The sequence below is a fragment of the Netta rufina genome, assembly GCF_964035555.1.
Source record: "Netta rufina genome assembly, chromosome: 5".
Classification (NCBI taxonomy): Eukaryota; Metazoa; Chordata; class Aves; order Anseriformes; family Anatidae; genus Netta; species Netta rufina.
The window spans coordinates 36837489-36856099 of NC_140128.1; the positions used below are offsets into that span (position 1 = coordinate 36837489).

An 18611-nucleotide genomic window follows, 5' to 3' on the forward strand; every position below is an offset into this window, starting at 1 on the left:
GATGTTTATCTGCAGCTCTCACTTCCTCACTGTTGTCGCTCCCAGTGTGAGGCTTTCCGATGCATACCCTGGGTCAGGGGGAAATGAAGCAGACTTGGCACTGCTGTTGGAGGCCTGCCACAGAGCATCTATCCATCAGTGTCACCACGCAGAACGCAGGGCTGTTAATATTTGTTTACATCCTGAGAGGAAGAGAGTGTCCTCACCCCTCCGGTCAGGCCAGATGTAATTTCAGGGAACGGAAAGGCCTTGCAAGCACTGTATTGGCCAGGACACACGGGGTATGTGAGAGGGAGGGAATCCCAGGGTGATGACAGGACACACTAAATGTAATTTAAATCCGATCTTGCCTCTCAAGGGCTATTTACATTTTTCCAAGTTCTGCTTGTTCCATGGCTTTCCTTACTTGAAGTAGATGGCAAACAAAGAGGGATGTAAATGGAACTGCTCGACACCATTGATTTAGCAGGGAGAACTAGGGAGGTTTATTCCTGTTCCTCTTTAGAGGCACCAGAGCTAAAGAGCTGCTCTGGTGCCTGGCACTCCACAGCTGGAGAGAGGCAGCTGAGGGGGAAGGCTGCGGGCGGCCACAGTCCCCGTCTCCAGCCTGCCTCCAGAGGCCACCCGAGCTGTCTGCACGGCCTGCGGGCATGTGTGTAGACGTGAAGCGAGTGACACCACCGGCCCTGGCCATGCCCTGCCCTGACAGTTGGTACCACAGCACTGCTGGGGACGACAGTGGGTCCCACCAGATGCTCACAGTCAAATTGCAGCATCCCAGCACTCAACTTGGTAAGAATGATTTCAGTGGCTTCAGTGTCTTACCCAAATGTTTTCTCTTTGTGCTTTCTAATGGGATGGGGCCCTTCGCACTCTCACTATAGGAACTTGTTATCAGCACTGTCTGTATTATTTTGTAGCCAAAGTGTCTGCTTATGACAAGAAATGGAAAAGCATATGACAAATGAAGAACTGTGTGTACTCTGACCATGAGTTGACCTAAGAAACAAATGGACTGCATTCTACCAAGCACATTGCTGAAATCCTTTCCAAAATAGCTTGGTAAACTTGATTGCCCTTCTCTTATTCACAATTAATATAATCATAGCAGTTGATAAAGAAAGCCTATTTACAGGCTTTGCAGAACTTCACTTGCAGCTGGCTGGGCTCCACATGTTGGTATTTTTTTTCAATCCACCAGCAGAATGTTAGGAAAACATCCACCCAGCCACCGATCGTGGGAAAATGCTCTTCGAACGAGGCAGGGCTGTAACCTCTAAGCAGGGTCTGGATCTGGATATTTGAACTTTGGCCCATCTTGGCTGAGGATCCCAGGCATGCTGCCTGCAACACCTTCTGCCGTAGAGTAATTAAATCCTGTAACGCAAACATGTTGGAACATCAGAGGACGTTGGAACAGATTCCCTGCAATCACGGTAACCCATGTGTACCTGTGAGTTACATGATGAGATCCTTGATTGTCAGAATGAAATACTAGTAGTTCAAGGATGCAAGAGGCTCAGGAGAAAACCAGTCTGGTGATTTCCTCCTGATTTTATTAGAAAAGTGCATGTGTTAGAGCACCGAATCAGCCTGTTGAGCAAAGAGAAGGAATACAGAAGTTGTGCTTTGTGTGCCTCACACTCAGGACACTGATGAACGCTGATGTGCTCACTATTTTTGCTAGAGCTGAGCTAGAGGTGGAACTTCCTCTCTTAATCAGTTCACTTGGTTGTCTGCCATGCTGATCTGGTTTAAATGAATAACTTCCATATTTTTCTGAGTGTTGTACATGGTCTTTTCTGTTAGTGGGTACTCCTGCTGGAAGAAATTAAATTATTGAAAAATTGCACTATTAAATGAATTGAAAAATAAATTCAGATATTCGTTGATATTTGACTTAATTCATCAGAGCAAAGCTAACTATTGGTTGCCAATGAGTGAACTCTGAACACAGGGGTTTTGAGCCAGAAGTGACTAATTTTTAGTCAACTTCATTATGCAGTGCCAGGCTGCAGTGATTCCCAGGTACATGCAGTGACACCCCTCTGTCCCATGACAGAGGATGACGTGAGCTCAAGAACTGGGAAGAAGCAAAAGCCCTGTGGTGTCGGTGGGCACAATGTTATCAGTGAGAGGCACAGCTGCTGCACAGGAGGCTGCTGCTAGCCTACATTTGCTGGGATCACCTTGAAGGTTGGCTGTGCTTTTTATCCACAAAAAGTGTGTGCTCCAGGTGTGAGAAGCTGGGAAGTGCTGTCAGAGAGACGTCCTAGCTCTCTCTAGGACCAGGGCAACTGAGTCAGTGCTGTGTTTGGGATAATTCATCCTGATGAAATGCAGGTAATGGTGTTCTACAGCTTACAGTACCCAAGTTTTTATATCTGCCTGATACTGCATCCGCTCATTCATAATTTGACTGCGGCAGTGGATTTGATTGGATTTGATGCACAGACAAAAGTTTCTGATGCTTCCAGTTGTGAGAAAACTGTCTTAGAAATACCAAGTTCATTCTAGGTATAGGATTTACACCAGGTTAATTTATTTTTCCCAACCCTACTTTAAAAGTTAAGTGGGGTGTTGTGATGCCTAAGCCCTTTTCAGAGTGCTCACATCCTGTCAGGATGAGTAATACCTCAAAATCCTGCATCATGCTTTTCAATTTTAACTTTAATTTTAATTCTGTTTTAATTTTTAAACATCACTGATGCCCAGCAAAACAAAGGAAAAATATGATAGCAAAGATTATCAGTTACTGATGGTAGAGCTAAACATGATTACTTTGTCACCTTTTCATCTTTAATGATTAGCCATCTTGTGGTAGGTTAGAATAAGGAATAAACAGTTATTTCCAAGCTGTGCACAAATTAGCTTTTTGAACCCGGGAAAGTGAGTTAGTTTTATCCAGTATGTTTTCTTTCCCAATAAATGAGGATAACAGGTTCAAAAAATAAACATGAAATATCTGCCAAATCTGCCTTTACTTACTATCAATACGTGGCATCTTAGAAGGATGTGCCACAATGTGCTTAGTGTATTACATACACTGGGAGAATCAGAAGAGGGGTAATACCTTTTCCTATACTGCTTGATTTACATGTTAAGTTTTCACTCACTGAAAGCAAACTAGACTGATCGGCAGTCATTTTAGTGGTTTAATTTGTTTAATTGGTCTTGAAACTCCAAAGTATGAAGTTTCAATGGCATTGAAACAGGTAAGGTACTGTCCCTTGCCACAAACTAGTTCCTCCAGGCAGAACATCATTTTCTTGCTGTTTCATGACATTGCTTCCTCCTAGATGTGGTCTTTTCTGATCCAACCAACACAAATTTCATGTCTGTTTGCTCTCTTTTTCCAGCTTCTGGCCATCCTCACTGCTTCTTCTGTCACCTAGAGCTTGGCTCTGACCGGGAAGTGCCTTCCAGTTTTATCCGCTACGTAGATGTGGAATTCGACATGCCCACCACTTCTGCGTCCAAAACCACGGTTCGGTCCATCTCTGTTGAGGACAAGACTGATGTGAGAAAGTGGGTCAACTATTCAGCACACTACAGTTACAAGGTAAAATTGAGTATTTGGCAATCACCATGGTTACTTTGCGTACTTCATTGTCTTGAAAAGTGTGGGCAGACAAATGAAATACCATAGGCAGATGAGGTGGGGATTTGGTACAAGTCAGGCTCTGTGCAGTTGCTACCCACGTGCAGCCTACTGATTCATGGCAGATAGGCAGTGGATTATCCCTCCGTGAAGGTGGACTAAACTTGGTTACAGTTGCTTTGTGAAAGAGCATGCAGACAGACAGTCAGTTCCTGGGGAGCAGCTGGTCAGCCAGGAGTGTGAACAAGGAGTTTTGCTGCTCTTTGTAGTAGCTGCAGTGGGAGTGCTAAAGTGGGAGTACTACAGCAGACAAAAGGATCACATTATCTCTGTGCTTAAATATTGCTTTTCCCTGCCTGCCCTAAGGAGATGAGCAGATGGGAAAATGCACGATGTATATACATGCCAAGAATCTCAGTATGCCAAATCTGCATGGTAGCTGATCACTCAGCAGAGAAATTGGCATTCTACCTGCCTTTTTTAAGAGCAATGATGAAAGATAGTGAAAAAAATCTCAGGGCAAATATTTCTGATGTTAAATGCAATTTCATTTTTAGTAGTCACTTAAATTCCCTGGAGATGACATTTGATCTTCCTAAGTAAGTATCCCTTCTAAGAATTAAACATTGTATTATCCCTGAATTTTCAGAGGTATTGAAATTTAGAACACATAAGTAGATGTGCATTTTGCAAATGAATTTCTTTGCTTTCATCAAACACTTTTCATCGATCTTCGCAGAGTTTAAAACTGAGGCTGGTCTTCTGCTGTCACTTTGAAAGCCACTTAATCTTCTGCAGATTTGGTTCTGGGTTTGGATTCGAAGTACAGCTGGGGATGGTGATGAATATAAAATCACGTGAGACCAATTCTCTTCATGATATTGTCTCTTCTGGAAATGATGTCACGACACTATTGAATCATAAAACTGTCTGGATTCGACTTAAAACCATTATAGTAAATCAAATCCAGCTTTCCCTCCCCATTCTATTTCTCTTACAGGCCTCTCAGTTTACCAAGAGTTTCTTCACCTAAGCATTGACCGCTAATAAAGATTTTTCAATCTTTTGTTTTTTTTTTTTTTTTCTCATTACCGGTGTTCTCCCTCTTTTTCCTCTGACAGGTAGAAATCGAGCAGAAAAAAAGCCTGAATGAGGATCTGAAGGGAGAAGATACTGCAAATCTCAACGAATGTGCCACACAGTGAAGGAAGATCAGTTTTCAAGTCCCAAGAGGGATGGTCAAATTAACAGACTTGGAAGAAAGGACTTGCAGGTTTTTTGTATTTTTCTTTTAAAGGTATGGAGTATTGCTTTTAAAATAATGCTCTGAAGAGTATTGTTTTTCTTCTTGATGATCTGTACTTTGAGAAGAAGCTCACCAGTGCTTTGTTTGGAGTGGACCCATGGGCTTTTGCTGGAACTATTTAAGTATATATCACCAATACTGTTGGTGTATTGACAGAGTGAGTTATTTCTCTTCTATGCTGCTTGGCTCAGTCATCAGCAGATTCACTTCCTTCTGAACAGCCAAAAAAACAACAGGGAATATCAAGTGAAAAATGATACAAAATCTAATTTCTGAAGTGGTCAACAGAATGAAAATCCTGAGCATCATTCTGGAGAATCAACAAACTGCCTTTTACACATGGTAAATGTCAGGCCGACGAACTACAGACAGTACAGCTAATCATGTAGCTGTTCTTCTATTCACCCTTTCCTGCCTTGTTCTCTGAACTATGTTGTTGTTGTGCACATTTTTTGTGGGGTCTGGACAAGCTACAAGATAGCTTCTGCATTTTCTTTAAATTTTCATGTGTTAGTCTGGGCTGTTCTGTTATCTTGACTGAACATGGTTACAGCTGCTAGTAACAGGGAATGTGTGTTATAGTAGAGATGATACAGAAGGGACTTTGCTAAAATTAGATCATTCCTGCCTAGAAAGATTTAAGGGAAACATATTGTGGTTTTGTTTTGTTTAGTTTTCTTCTGTTTAGTTTTATGTTTTCGTGAAAGGGTAAGGTGGATGGTTATTGAAAATGTCAGAGTGCTATTACTTTAACAATGTTGTTTGCCTTCCCAGTACTCCTTGGAAGTCTGCCCTTGCTTGCAGCACAATATTGCTTTCATGTTCTATCTTTAACTGACAATGTAAGTAATTTTTGTGCAGCTATCTTTACAGAATCCCCATTAAGTGAGACACAAAATCTTTTTTTTTTTTTTTTAATGAGATGTTTAGATCTCCAACTAGCTGAAACTAGCAGCAAGTTTTAAACCTTCTTTCTAACTAAAAATGCAGAAGGCAAAAATCACTTATTCATATATATATTTTCAGAAAAAAAATTCAGATAAGAGTGTTTTAAACACCTATTTTTTGTAGTTGTTTCCATGGCTTGCATAATATTTTGTCTCAAAGTAGTTTAAATGTGAAGAAAAAAAAGTAATTTATTAAAACATTTATCTTTTGAAAGATTACTACTGACTTTAACGTCACAAATTTGGAAAGTCTTGGCAAAGTAATTTAAAATCATAATGAATTCAAAAGCATTTTTAATAAATTTATAGGTTTATTTTATTTTACATTTCATATTAAAGAAAATTAATATTCACCCCTGGTTTACTACTTTCACTGTGATTCCTATAAAAATCACTGCAGTGCTAAAGTCCCAAATAAAACATAAGATTAGCTGTATGAGTCTATAACTGGTAGTGGTAGAATTTAAAACAAATTATAGGGAATTCCTAAATGCCTTTTTGTATGCACCTGAAGTTCAGGCCTAGATCAACCTACTGATAAATATTTAGACAGCCATGTTGCTGCACAACCTCTGGCAAAGGTACACTGCTGTAAATACATAAAGTCTCGGTCCTTCTAGGGTTTCTTCATAAGCGTATAATCTTATTGAAGCCCAGAGACCTCCTCTGAGCACACCATCTACTACTAAGTATTTGCAACGTCTTTTTATAAATTGAAAATGGTATTAACTTTTATGAAGCATTTTGAGATCCATGGATGAAAATAATTGATAAAGTGCTAAGAATTATTTATTAAATAATAATGTATAAAGGTTGTGAAATATCTGACAGCACAGAGCTGAATTCATGACTGATTCTCAGCTCTGCAACCACTAGCTGTGATGAGTTTCATGGCAACTCCACTCTACAAAATTCACTCTACATTTCAAAGACATTCAAAGAACTTCTGGGTATATTTCCTGGTTTTCACTGCTGCTCCTAGTGTACATTTTCTGAAAAGGACTGGCAAGAAACCTAACAAGGTAAAACTGAATGTGTTCTGAGATGTTGCTGAGTAAGTGTGAGATGTTTTGTGAACGAACCAGTTATGATCTGCAGACAGAGTATAAGAATCCTTTGCCTTTTTTCCCCCAGATCCTGAAAACACAAATAATTAATAGCAAATAAGCAAAATTATGTTGTACTCCTTAATGAATGGGGAAAAAAAATCAAAGGAATATATTTTTCCATCTCTGTTGAATTCCAAACTATTCAATCTCTATCATACTCCAACCACGGACTATTTCTGCCCCAACAGTTGAAGGATTAACATACTGGAGTTCTGTGGATTTACTCCATTTCTCTTCTTCATCACTGATTCTTTCTTTTGTCAGTTCAAGGTTAAGGAATGAAGGTAAGAGTATGGGCCTGACTCTAATTTCTCTTACGTAGTGAGTTCTATGACAAAGGCATCTCTCCCAAGCCTAATGGGGTTACGCAGACAAAACTGGAAGATTGTATAGTAAAAAGCTATATTAATTCATTTTGATCTCTGGATCATATCTTTGTGATGTTCCTGCCACTGAATTTTCAAGAGCATGAATTTTTGAGGTATGAATACCACAGCCAGAGTTTCCAAAGATCTTACTTCCTATCAAGGCACTAGTGTAAGCAGTTGGATTTTTTCAAAAGAGCACTAACAACCAAAATCTTTAGAAAATGTAACATTGATACCACCAAGTGTCACCACTCAAAGCTTTTTGCCATCCAGCCCAATTATGAGAGTTGAGCATTTGAACACTAAGCTCCTAAATGCCCTTGTTGAGGCTTCCACTGTTCTTGCTTGATTAAACAGTGCCAGTTCTTTGGTGTTAGATACTGCCACTGTACGAACTTCATGTATATGAACTGCATGCTCTTCATGCACAGCAGTAATTTGGACAGACTGCTGTTGGAGGTGAGAGGAAAGGAACTTTTGTCAGTTTTAGAGTAGCAGAACTGGTTTAGATGGTTTAGATACAAGATAGGCCTGTAGTGGGGGTGATGTATTTTTATTTATTGTTTAATCTTGGGGAAGAATCTTTTTAAATATTTTCCATTTAACACTCCTTTTGATACAGATATAATCGCTGTCTTTGGTTTATTTGAAAGCTTTGTAGTATTCAAACACTCCATGCGGGAAATGTGCCTTCAAGGTAAGCATACATTTACTCCCTGAAGCTTATTCCCACTTTGAACCTTCCTTCTATATCTCATTACAATTTTGATTCACTTTGTACTCTGGTAAGACTTGAGGTATTGCAGGGAATTTTGCCTAGAAAAATAAACTGAAATGGTCTTTGATCACAAGGGGTAAAGATGAACATCATCTCCAGGCAGCTGAGCTTATTTTAGTGAACTCTTTTTGCATTTATTAACTATGGATACTCTGCTAGCAAAAGAAAATGGGTAAATTTGAGATATTACAAGTTACAGAAATAATTGTAACTGACTGATATTTTTATCCTTTCAAGTATTTTATTTAGACTCAAATTTAGTCATCCTATGAAGGAGACAGATTTTAGGTTCTTCGTTGTAGCAGCATCATAAGAAACATCACAGAAATAGTTTACCTTTTCTGGTGGGTTGCTGGCTGACATATTGGCATGACATCCAAGACCTGTTGGTCTACCTGTCCAAATGACTTAGTAGCTGCTAAAACTCCCTCTTGGTCATTCGACTCCCAGGACTGAGAACAATTTCATGCATATGAGCTTGAAAGCAATAAGAAAAGGTGTACATGTACAAAGTTCAGCCTGGGGGTAATTATTCTGTCTGTTGCTTGCATGAAACTCTCAGTAATTTCTTTGGCTCTTGAATGAGCACAAAATAATCAAGGCCCTGACAGGTGACCTCTGTTCCAGAGGTTGAAAAATTCCTGTCTGTGACTCTTAGCAGCCCTTTCTGTAGCTGTACTCATCTCCAGAACTGGTCTGTGCAGAACACAGATCACTTACAGTACTTACCCCCCTTCTGCCAAGAAGTTAACCCTACTTCATGTGTTGGCTGAGATACAACAGCTACATGTAATACAATTCTGAGATCACAGAATTTTCTGCGATAACAGGTGTTGTTGTTCCTAGACTTCTTGTTTTGTTCAGCCATCCACCCATCCATCCATCCACCCACCCATCCGTCCTACCCTCCCTCCCTCCCACTCTCTCTCCCTCCGTCTCTCCCTCTACTTGCAGTTCATTCTTTGCACTATTGACATTGATTGGTTTGATTATTTTGTAATATGTTACTACCTTTTTTTTTTTTTTTTTGTAAAATAAGGAAGTCTATACACTGGCTGACTTTGTAGAATTGGTTTGTTTTTTCTTTTTATTTTATGAGTTGAAATGGGATGTAATGTTTTGTTTGAACTATGGGAAAACTTAAATAAATGTTAAGATGAAACAGCATATCCACATTTTCAATACGAAATTGAAGTTCTATGTAGTTTGTGCTGTATAGCCTGATAACTCAGTACCAGTCCTCTTAAATTCAGAGGAGGAAGTGTTTTGAATGGTATAAGGAAGGACGTCAATTAGAAGTAACGGGATTGTTTACAGAAATTATATTATTTCATCTGATCACCCAGACTAAAAGATAAACTGCAAACAAAAGGAAGCAGGCCTAAAGCATGACAACAAACATGTAACAACAACATGACAACAAACTTGTAACACAAACCATGCAATATAGCAGAGAATCCAACACTTTGAACGTAGCTGTCCTAAAAACAGATAGAGAATTGGAGCTTCTGCTCAGTGCTCATCTTAAGCTTCTGCTCTCTAACTGCTAAAGCCATGAGTGGAAGGGCAATGTCTTCTTGTGATCAGAATATCTTTTTGCAAAGCAAGAACAAGGTCTAAATACCTCTGGTATGACCTTTTGTGTTCTTTCAAATTTGAATAAGCCATATATCATTTCATACATTTTTCCACTTCTCTGAACATCACTTTCTCAAAAGCACTCCCTGAATCAGACTGAAGAGCTGGGCAGTCTCATTGACCAAAGAAAATCAGACACCCATCATAAGGGCTGCTCAGATTATTACTCTGAGCCCAATATGTTCTCCATAGTGTATGCCTCAGTACAACTCATGGTTAGTAAGTCCATCATTTTAGGTGATCCTGCTTGGCAGGGAGCTTGGACTAGATGATCTTCAGAGGTCCCTTCCAACCTCAACCATTCTGTGATTCTGCGATTTTACAACATAAGAAAATGGAGGCACACAATGAAAGATTCCTCATGCTCATTATTCAAGAGTAAATCAACCAGAAGAAAGAAGAAAGTTAAATGGGAAAGTTCAGGAACTGTTCGTAATAGCAGTTTATTTACTATTATTCAGATATTCAGTGACATTTGGAAGGGGTAGTATCAAATTGGGAGGGTAGGATTAGAGTAACTGTCATAGCTTCATAATATAAAAAATGGATAAATAAAAGGGGAGAGAAAAAAAAAAGTTTGAAACCATGCAGCTCAAAGTTCCTTGGCAGTAATGCAGTCCTTCAAGGCAAGCCAAAATATGGCCCTACAAGAGATGGAGACCTCAGAGTGCCAGCGCAAAGTGTACCTAAACAAAAGACATCACTGGAGTGAGATAGGGCAATTTGGAGGGAAAAAGCACCAGAGCTTTCTTTCAGCTGCTCTTAGTTGCCATGACTGCCCTTAGCATCTAACTCAAATATGTTGTCCATTTATGAGTAGGACAAAACCTGCTGAAGGTTAGCTGAGGTAAAGCAAAAGATAAAGAAGCAGCCCATTGTTTCGCATCCAGAAGCCTGCTGCAGCTTAAGTGCAGTTCTGTGTCACAGCAGATGTGCCTGAAACACAAAGCTCACAAGTATCAGAAAAAAAAACTCATGTCCACAGGATTAGAAGCCTAACAGAAGCCTGCCACCAAAAAATAATAACAATATATATATTTTTATTTAAAAAAAAAAAAAGTAGATGCAATCATATGGAATCATATTCAAACACTGAATATGGATGATGTATTTTTCAATCCTGACTGATGGAGAGGGGTGACTGTAGCAGAGCCTGCAGCCATGCTGGGATGCAAGGGTTGGGGCAGGCTGGTCCTGCTCTGGTCCAGGACCCTGCTCCCAGCTGCTACTGCCTCAGGTGCTGCAGATAAACCAGGAGCAACCAATGTAGCCTAAGGTGTTTCTGAAGACAGAGGATGAATACAGTGTGAATACAGCTGAAAGTAATTTCCAAAGGGGAGAGCCTCTTTTGTAGAGGTTTGCTGTATGCAGAACAGAAAAACAAAGATGTACTTCTTTGTGTGGAAGCTGAGAAACTTGTTAGGGTACAGTCAGTTCAGCAGTTGTATTAGTACAGATAGTACTTAGATGGAAAGGGGATAAGCTGGGAAAACTGCATGTCAGCTCCCAAATGCAGGCAGAGCTGTCGGGGAGTTCTGTCTTTTGGTCAAGAGAAACAAAAGCAAAATTGCGGCCAGTTTTCAACCAAGAGATGAATAGAGACAGCTTCCTCTGTCTCCACCTCCATCTGAATCAAAATCTTGTCTGAACTGCATCAGTGTGCAGGATTATTTTTTTGTCTCCACAGGCTGTTCTCTCCACCCTTTGCACAGGAGGAAGAAACGTCCCTGGCAGACAGGAGGTGACATTTGGTGTGAGAGGAGCAACCAGTGGAGTGTGGGTGGCAAAACAGGGTGCGTTGAAGTTGCAACCTCAACAGACAGAGACATGCAGCGATACCTCACACAGTCCAGTGATGAGTCAGGAACTACCCAAAAAAAAATGTGACTTGAGGAGTCATGGTTTGCAAACACCGCTATTGGGAACAAAGGGAAAAAACAGTCCACAAAAAAAAAATAAAATAAATTAAAAAAAAAAAAATAGACTGGGAGGCTTGTGAATAAATGTAATTGGGTTTGGAACTGAGCCACAATGTCAAAATCAGTTGTCGAATTGCATCATGACAGAGAATCAGAAACACATGGGGTGCTGAAACCATGATCGGGCTGTGGCCCAGCAGGCGGTGGGGTTGAGGTGTGTGTCCTGCCTACAGCCGTGGCCTGCAGTTCTGAAGGGTGAGGGGGCCAGTGACCGGGCCTGCCGCCCAGGCCCTGAGGGACTGTTGCTCTCTGCTGGTCACTGCGGTTGCCGGCCTGCTGCCCCAACTGCTGGCCAGCCACCGAGGGAGCCTCAGTGAAGAGCGATTCTCACTGGATTTCAGAGTTTGGCCCTTTGTGAGACACGGCAAATCAGTCGGGCCCAGGTTTTCAAAATGGGGCATAAGTACCTCAGTCTGCTTTGTACTTAGCTTAGAAAAGGCCAACAGAGAGATTTTTCAGTGGTGCTGACAGCTCTTTTCACCAGAGCAGTCCTTGCCTGTCAGCCCAGGCATGCGCAGTCAGGCTGGGCATTAAAAGCACAGACTGCAGCAGCCATCGCCAGCAGCCTGAGCAGTATGGGCTTCAAAAGCTGGGGCCTGCAACTGTTCTGGAAAATGGATAGTGAGAATCAGCCCTACTGAAAGACTGAGCTTAAATTTATGTTCATAAGGCACTTTAAATATCTCCAACTAAAAAAAGGGCATCTTGTGAAAGGATAACTATTACTACTGTCTATTTAACACCAAAGTTATACATGTGTGTTGTATAGGCACATAGCTAGTTGTATAGCACAGAGGTGCCTTGTGTGGTGGAAGGGCCAGCAGTGCCATGTTTTTATTTTCCCGGCACTCTTTAGGAAGACAGACGCCCTTCCCTGATGCATACCAGTAGGATTAGGTCCAAACCTGGGCAGCCAAGCTCAGTGATCCCATCAGCAAACCCCCAGCAGCTGCTGCCTCAGCCTGGAATTACCAGGATTCCCAGGAGCTCTTATAAATTTGTATGAAAGATTCATAAGTACAGCTACAGCTCAGCTCCTGTGCATGCCTCAAACTGCCTCTGCCTTGACACAACTAAATAGCCAAAGCCAACCTGGATTTTCAAGCCAAGCATTTTCCTGCATTCTCCCTCCCGAGGAGTCTCATCTGCTGTTGTATTGACAATAAACATTGTGCATTATAAACTTGCTCAGTGGTTAGGGCCCTATGTTGGTGATAAGCAAATGGCTCCCCTTTTCTCCTTGTCTGAGGCTACCTGGAGGGAAGGACAAGCAGCTCTCCTCCTGCCAGAGGTGGAGTCAGTTCAAGACAGAACAAGAGCGAGGGAAGACTTTGAGGGCTCAGAGTGCTGGCTGGGTTTGTCAAGCCTTGACTGCAGTTTCTGCAGCTGTTGAGTAAATTATGGAAATAGTCCTTGAAGCAGGAACTAGAATCCAGGCCTGCCCTCTGCCTTCAGACATATCTTTCTCTGCTGAGCTCGCTGAACCTGGAAGTCTTTCTGTACATTCGAAGTACTTGGGGTAAGTAATGGCACCGTTTGAGGACAGTACCTTAACTGTTCACTGAGGTGCAAAGGAAATACAAGTGTTTAAATACATCCTTCTGCTGTATTTTCTAAGAAGTAATTTGTTATACAAAGTCTTCTACTTAAAGTACAATGGTCTTTCTGTATTAGAGCCTGGCAATAATACAACCATATGCCTTTGAAATAAATGCCTTATAGCATGGGGGCTGTTTTTCTTCACAGCACCCACACGAAAATCGGTTTCAGCTTGTCATAAAGTAATTTCTTAGCTATTTTTTAGGTTTAATTAAAAGATGTACTAGTAACCAATTTTCAGTTTACATTGATCATTTGGCAAATTGGGCATTATGAAACTACTTTTATAGAAGTCACAGACAACAATCATTGCTCTCAAAGAGAGTGCTATTGAAAAATTTTAGCAAAAAGAGGGAAATTTTGAAAACATTTCTCTGACTTGTTTGTTTGTTTGTTTTCTGCTGGAGTTAGTATACTAGCATAGGAGTTCTCCTGCCTCCCTCTTGTGGCTACGTTTTTATTCTCAACTTGGAAAAGGAACAATTGCAGTGCAGCCACAGAGTTCATGATAGTTACCCTTCTGATACAAGCCTACTGCTTTATTTTGCTAGAAAAGCCCCACTCTGTTGGGAATATCCCAAACAAAATTTTTCTGCCTAAGGGAGAGATTCTTTTTCACTTTCATGTGGAAACAACTGAACACGTTTGATAAAATCAGTGGTAATTCATGCTGGTTGCATTTTGTAATTGATTCTGGATGTTCAGATTCAAGTTAGCCAAATATACGAGCTCCACCTAGGAGCTAAGATGGTATATTTGAGGTGATGTAATGTTTTCAGACTGTGCTGGAAAGTCTAGACAATAACTTTGGAGTCAACTGCTTTGATGCAATGAACCTGCAAAAACACATGGCCTATACGTTTTAGGATATCGCTTTGTCCTTCCCAATCACCTTCCATTTAAGAATTGCATAGCCCTTTCCAAACATTAAGAAATTAAGCCCACAAGAACTAAATGAAATAGAAGACTGTACCTCTCAGATGATAAGAAAGCTATGATAGCATTAAATAGCTACCTTGGAATGAGAGGGCCCCAACTGAACACAAATCTAATGCCCTTCCATTGTTTCCTTAATCCACAAGAACATCTTCTCCCTTCAAGGTCCTTAGCAGATTTACACCACATGTGGTGTTATTTACCTTGAATGTCTCTGCTCTGTGCCCTAGTGTTCTTCATTCCTTAACAATTTGCACTGATACCAATACAGCACATTGCTTACTGAAACACTCATGAGGTTTGTTTCTTGAAAGCCACAGCTGGAAACTGGGCAAGAGGGACCTGGATACTTGTAGAGAATAGAAAGAGAATGAGCTGCACAGTTTAAAGCCCACTGCTGTGTTTCTTGCTTTGTTAGGCCTAAAAGAAAGTGAGCCTGCAGTTCTGCACCAACATTACTTGGTCACATCCTCCAGCTTCATCTCCAGTTTCATCAGTGAAAGGGACTCGCTTTGACCACTCACATGTTTATGTAGCTACCCGGGTGATATGGATAGAGATATTAATTATCATGTTGGCTTTGAATGTACTCATCTGCTTCACGTTAAATGATACCCATCAGCACCTCCTTGGCTGCCAGCCAGTAAAAACATTCATGGGAGCTGAGCCCAGCCCCATGCAGGCTGCCAGGGGCTGCCTGCAGCAACAGCTACAACTTCTTGGGAAAAATCATTCCTGGTGCCTACAGACCAGGAATCTCATACAGCTGCTGTTGGCCCTTTGCTCTGTAACCATTAATACTGCATCTGGACAGTTCGCTTGGAAGAACAAATTCAGTCAGACTCAGGCACAATCGCGTCTCTGTTGGATCAGCCGGAGCATACCACACTGTGTGTGGGATGGCAAGCACCATGTCAGCTGGCTCCCCAGGCTGCAGTGTGTCTGGGTGTTCACTCACCTGCCTGGCAAGAAGATGGGTGTGTTGTGTCAGGGGGGCATTTTGGGGGGCCAGCCTCGTGGTGCTGACATGAGCCAGCCCCACAGAAACCCCAGGCAAAGCTCGAAGCAGTTGCAAGACCCCTACTGCATCCTTCCCATGTGTCTACAAGGTGTTATTTCCCAGATATTACATTATTTCCCAAATATCACACCATCTGTGCCTCAAACCTTCTGGAATGTCTTTAGTGAGCCATACTGAGTTGCAGCATGGATCAGAGCATGGTTTCAATCCTTCCAGCACAAATACAGCTGCCTGAAAACTCTACACTGGAAGCATTGTTTTCTGCTCATTGTGTGCTCTGCCCATACCATAAAACAGCAAGCAAAATTGCAGGTATAGTGGCTGTGATGGAATGCGTCACTGCAAATGTTAGAGAAATGTTAGAAAATAGAGACATAGACATGCTGGCTGCTAATTTGCCTAGAGTCTGTCTCTGGGAAAAATGAGATGGCTGATGACAGTAGGTCATATTGTGAATATAGGAAGATTTGTAGTGGAGGATGATGCTTAAGATGGAAAAACAATCTTTCATCTAAAGCAGCAAGGCACGGAGTAGGAACAAGCAGCTAAGGGAAAATATGAGCTCAGATTTCTAAGGGAAGCTTCATATTTTTTTACATGTTTGCAGCTGTCAAAATCTTCATATGCCCAAGACTTACAGGTTACACACCATTTACCATGAAGACTCAAGCGGAAAGGAACTCTGGAAATGGGTCACAGGTTGGAAGTGGCAATAAATAGGCCTAGGGCCCTCTAGCTCCATTACAAGATGAGTTGGGCTGGCTCCTTCCTGCTGTTTTCCTTTCTCTCAAAGGCAGGGTCCCTGACTGCCCATCAGTCCTCACACTAGTACAGCTTTGCCATTTGGATAATTAGCCCCAGCATGGGAACTGCACATTAATGGCTCGTAAGCCACAGGATGGCCACAACTGAGTTCATGCTCACTGTTCCTCACTAGGAAGCCTGGACACAGCCAAAATCGAGCTGAACTTGTTTCCTACAAATTTCCATCTTGTCCTGTGGAAAAACAAAAACAAAAACAAAACAAAACAAACAAACGAAAAAACCCACAACTCATCTAGGAAAAAAATCAAATAAAAATAAAAATGTGTCTTGCCTGCCTGATGCCCTTGGGGCTGGGTCCCGGAGAGGATGTAGATCACCTCTGAATGGGCTGTGAAGTGTAGGGCACACCCATGTTTGTCCATGAAAGCTGTAGCCTGCTTGCCCTTAATGCAGCTCTGAGTGATCCTCAGCAAGCCAGAGGCTTGCGTGATTTGCAAGGCCACTCACCTGGTCGCAGAGAAACAGATATATTACCTGGGAGGCAGTGAGCATCCAAGGGAGAGCAAACCTGCCCTGCACAAATACATTTTCAGTTTATGGACACATGAACATGGGACGAACTAGTGGGTAGAAGACACCATAGCACATCACCACGTAGCAGTGGCTGCCCGTGTGCAGCCTCTCACCTGCAGCAGTGTGACAAGCCCAGGCTGCACACACATGCGACCAAACAAAACACGGGGCTAGCACCTACACAGAGCGGCGCCCTGCCATAGTTACAAGCTGCGTGTTTGTATTCTGGCATACTCTGCGGTGATTACTTTGTCATAAGTCACCACATGGAGTCCGAGGTATGTAAGGCTCGCGAAATGACTCTATAGATCACTCAGTGCAAATTTTTCACTATGAATCTTTCGCTCTCCAGCGCCTGCATAAATCAGGAATAACTTCGCTGAAGTGAATTCAATTTTGCTGTGGACCTTTGCACACAAGAGCTGGAATATACGGCAGTAATCAGTGAAAACATTTATCAGCATGCTGGGTAACGCTTTGCTTTAGAGTCAGTAATGCAGGATGCTGCGTGCAGGGAGAATCCAATCGCTGTTTGAAGTGCATGGTTTTTGTTACCTGAGTTCTTTGTTTCTGGGCTTCGTGGCTCAGAGCCAGCAAAATTTTGGCTGTTGTCAGAACCTCATCACAACTGAGTAGCTGTGATTCACAACAGTCGCAGTCTGAGTGATTAATTTTACTGCTTAAAAAGCACTTAAGCAAGGTAGTACTGACAGAATGTGTAACTCGAAGGCAGTCCTTTAGCTTGTGCCTCTGCAGAGATTCTGTAACCTTCAGAATTTTAGGGGCTTTTTTAGCTATATAAGAGTCAGTGCTCAGCATTCGAATTATGATTCATTTATTCTGTAGAAACCTAAGCAGTAGACAAACATATATACACATGCAAAAACAAAGGTGGTCTCTGCCCTAGGACCAGCAATCTTCCTATTACAAACATTACAACTTGCCTACAGCAAGTGGGGTGGGCATTTCAGCACAGGACAATTCTTCTTCAATGAAAGGAGTTCTGAAGGCTTTTCTACATGACAAAGCATTTGGCAACAATGATGTTTTGAAGCATTTCCTCTCCTGGTCACTTATTTCTACTCCCGTCAGCTCTTGCAGTTGCATTAACGTGTCTTTTGTGGGGTTACCCTATGAACCAGATCAGGAAACTTAACCAGGTTAAAAATTAGCCACAGGAAAAAAAAAAAAAAAAAAAAAAAAAAAAAAAAAAACAGCAAGGAACTGGCACAGCTGCAAAAGCAGACCATAGTCACACAGGGACAAAATAAGCAAAGGTTGGCCTGGGAAGGTGGTATGAATGCCCCAAATCCATACTATCACTGATTGTTTTGGGGTTGTGAGAATAACAGGGTTAACATCTCAATTATATTTTGCCTTTACAAACTTTGTATAGCTTTGTCAACCAGAGATGTGAAAGAAACTCTCTCTGATATACAACTCTATGGCACCAGAAACTTCTGGTGAAGTGTAAATAAATACTCTACGGGCAACAGCTTGGAAAAAAGCTTGTTGCCTCCTCCAGCTGTAACTGATCGTGCCACTAGAAACAGCTGCTATAAAGGCCGTGGGGCAGGTGTGCGACTTTTGAGTGGGGTGGGTTGAGGGAGGTTAAAGAAAGCCAATACTCAAAGTAAAGGAGGAAAGAGCAGTCCTAGAAAATAAGCAGTTCTGCAAAATCTGATACGTAGTTTGTACTAAAACAGAGAGGATGTAGTGATGTAGTGATTCTGCTTTGGGGAAATTGTAATGTTGAAAAGAGAGGGTTGGTGGCAAGTTTAGAAGAAACTCTTTGCGTTGGCCTCTGGATTTGATGGTATTGTTCCTCAGTCTTTAAAGGCCTACAAAGGCATAAAGAGATCTACAGGTACATGGGGACAGAAGGAATTAAAGCAACAAAGCTACTACAGTAGCTGGTCCTCTGTTAATATGAGCTTCAGTGAGGGTGCAACTGATGCCTCTTGCTTGGAGGAAGGCGGCTTTCTAATGTT

At 41.7% G+C, this 18611-nt stretch overlaps 1 protein-coding gene across 1 annotated transcript in view; it reads left to right on the top strand.

Annotated features, from left to right (window-relative positions):
* STON2 (stonin 2) overlaps positions 1-4961 on the top strand; it is a gene marked incomplete at its 5' end in the record, with an annotated part of 54824 nt that extends 49863 nt beyond the window's left edge. The window contains 2 exons of the mRNA XM_084288026.1: positions 3360-3562; positions 4723-4961. Of these exons, the coding sequence (XP_084144152.1) occupies positions 3360-3562; positions 4723-4806 (287 nt within the window). The 3' untranslated portion in view covers positions 4807-4961. The remainder of the gene's footprint in view (positions 1-3359; positions 3563-4722) is intronic.
* Between the last annotated feature and the right edge of the window lie 13650 nt (positions 4962-18611).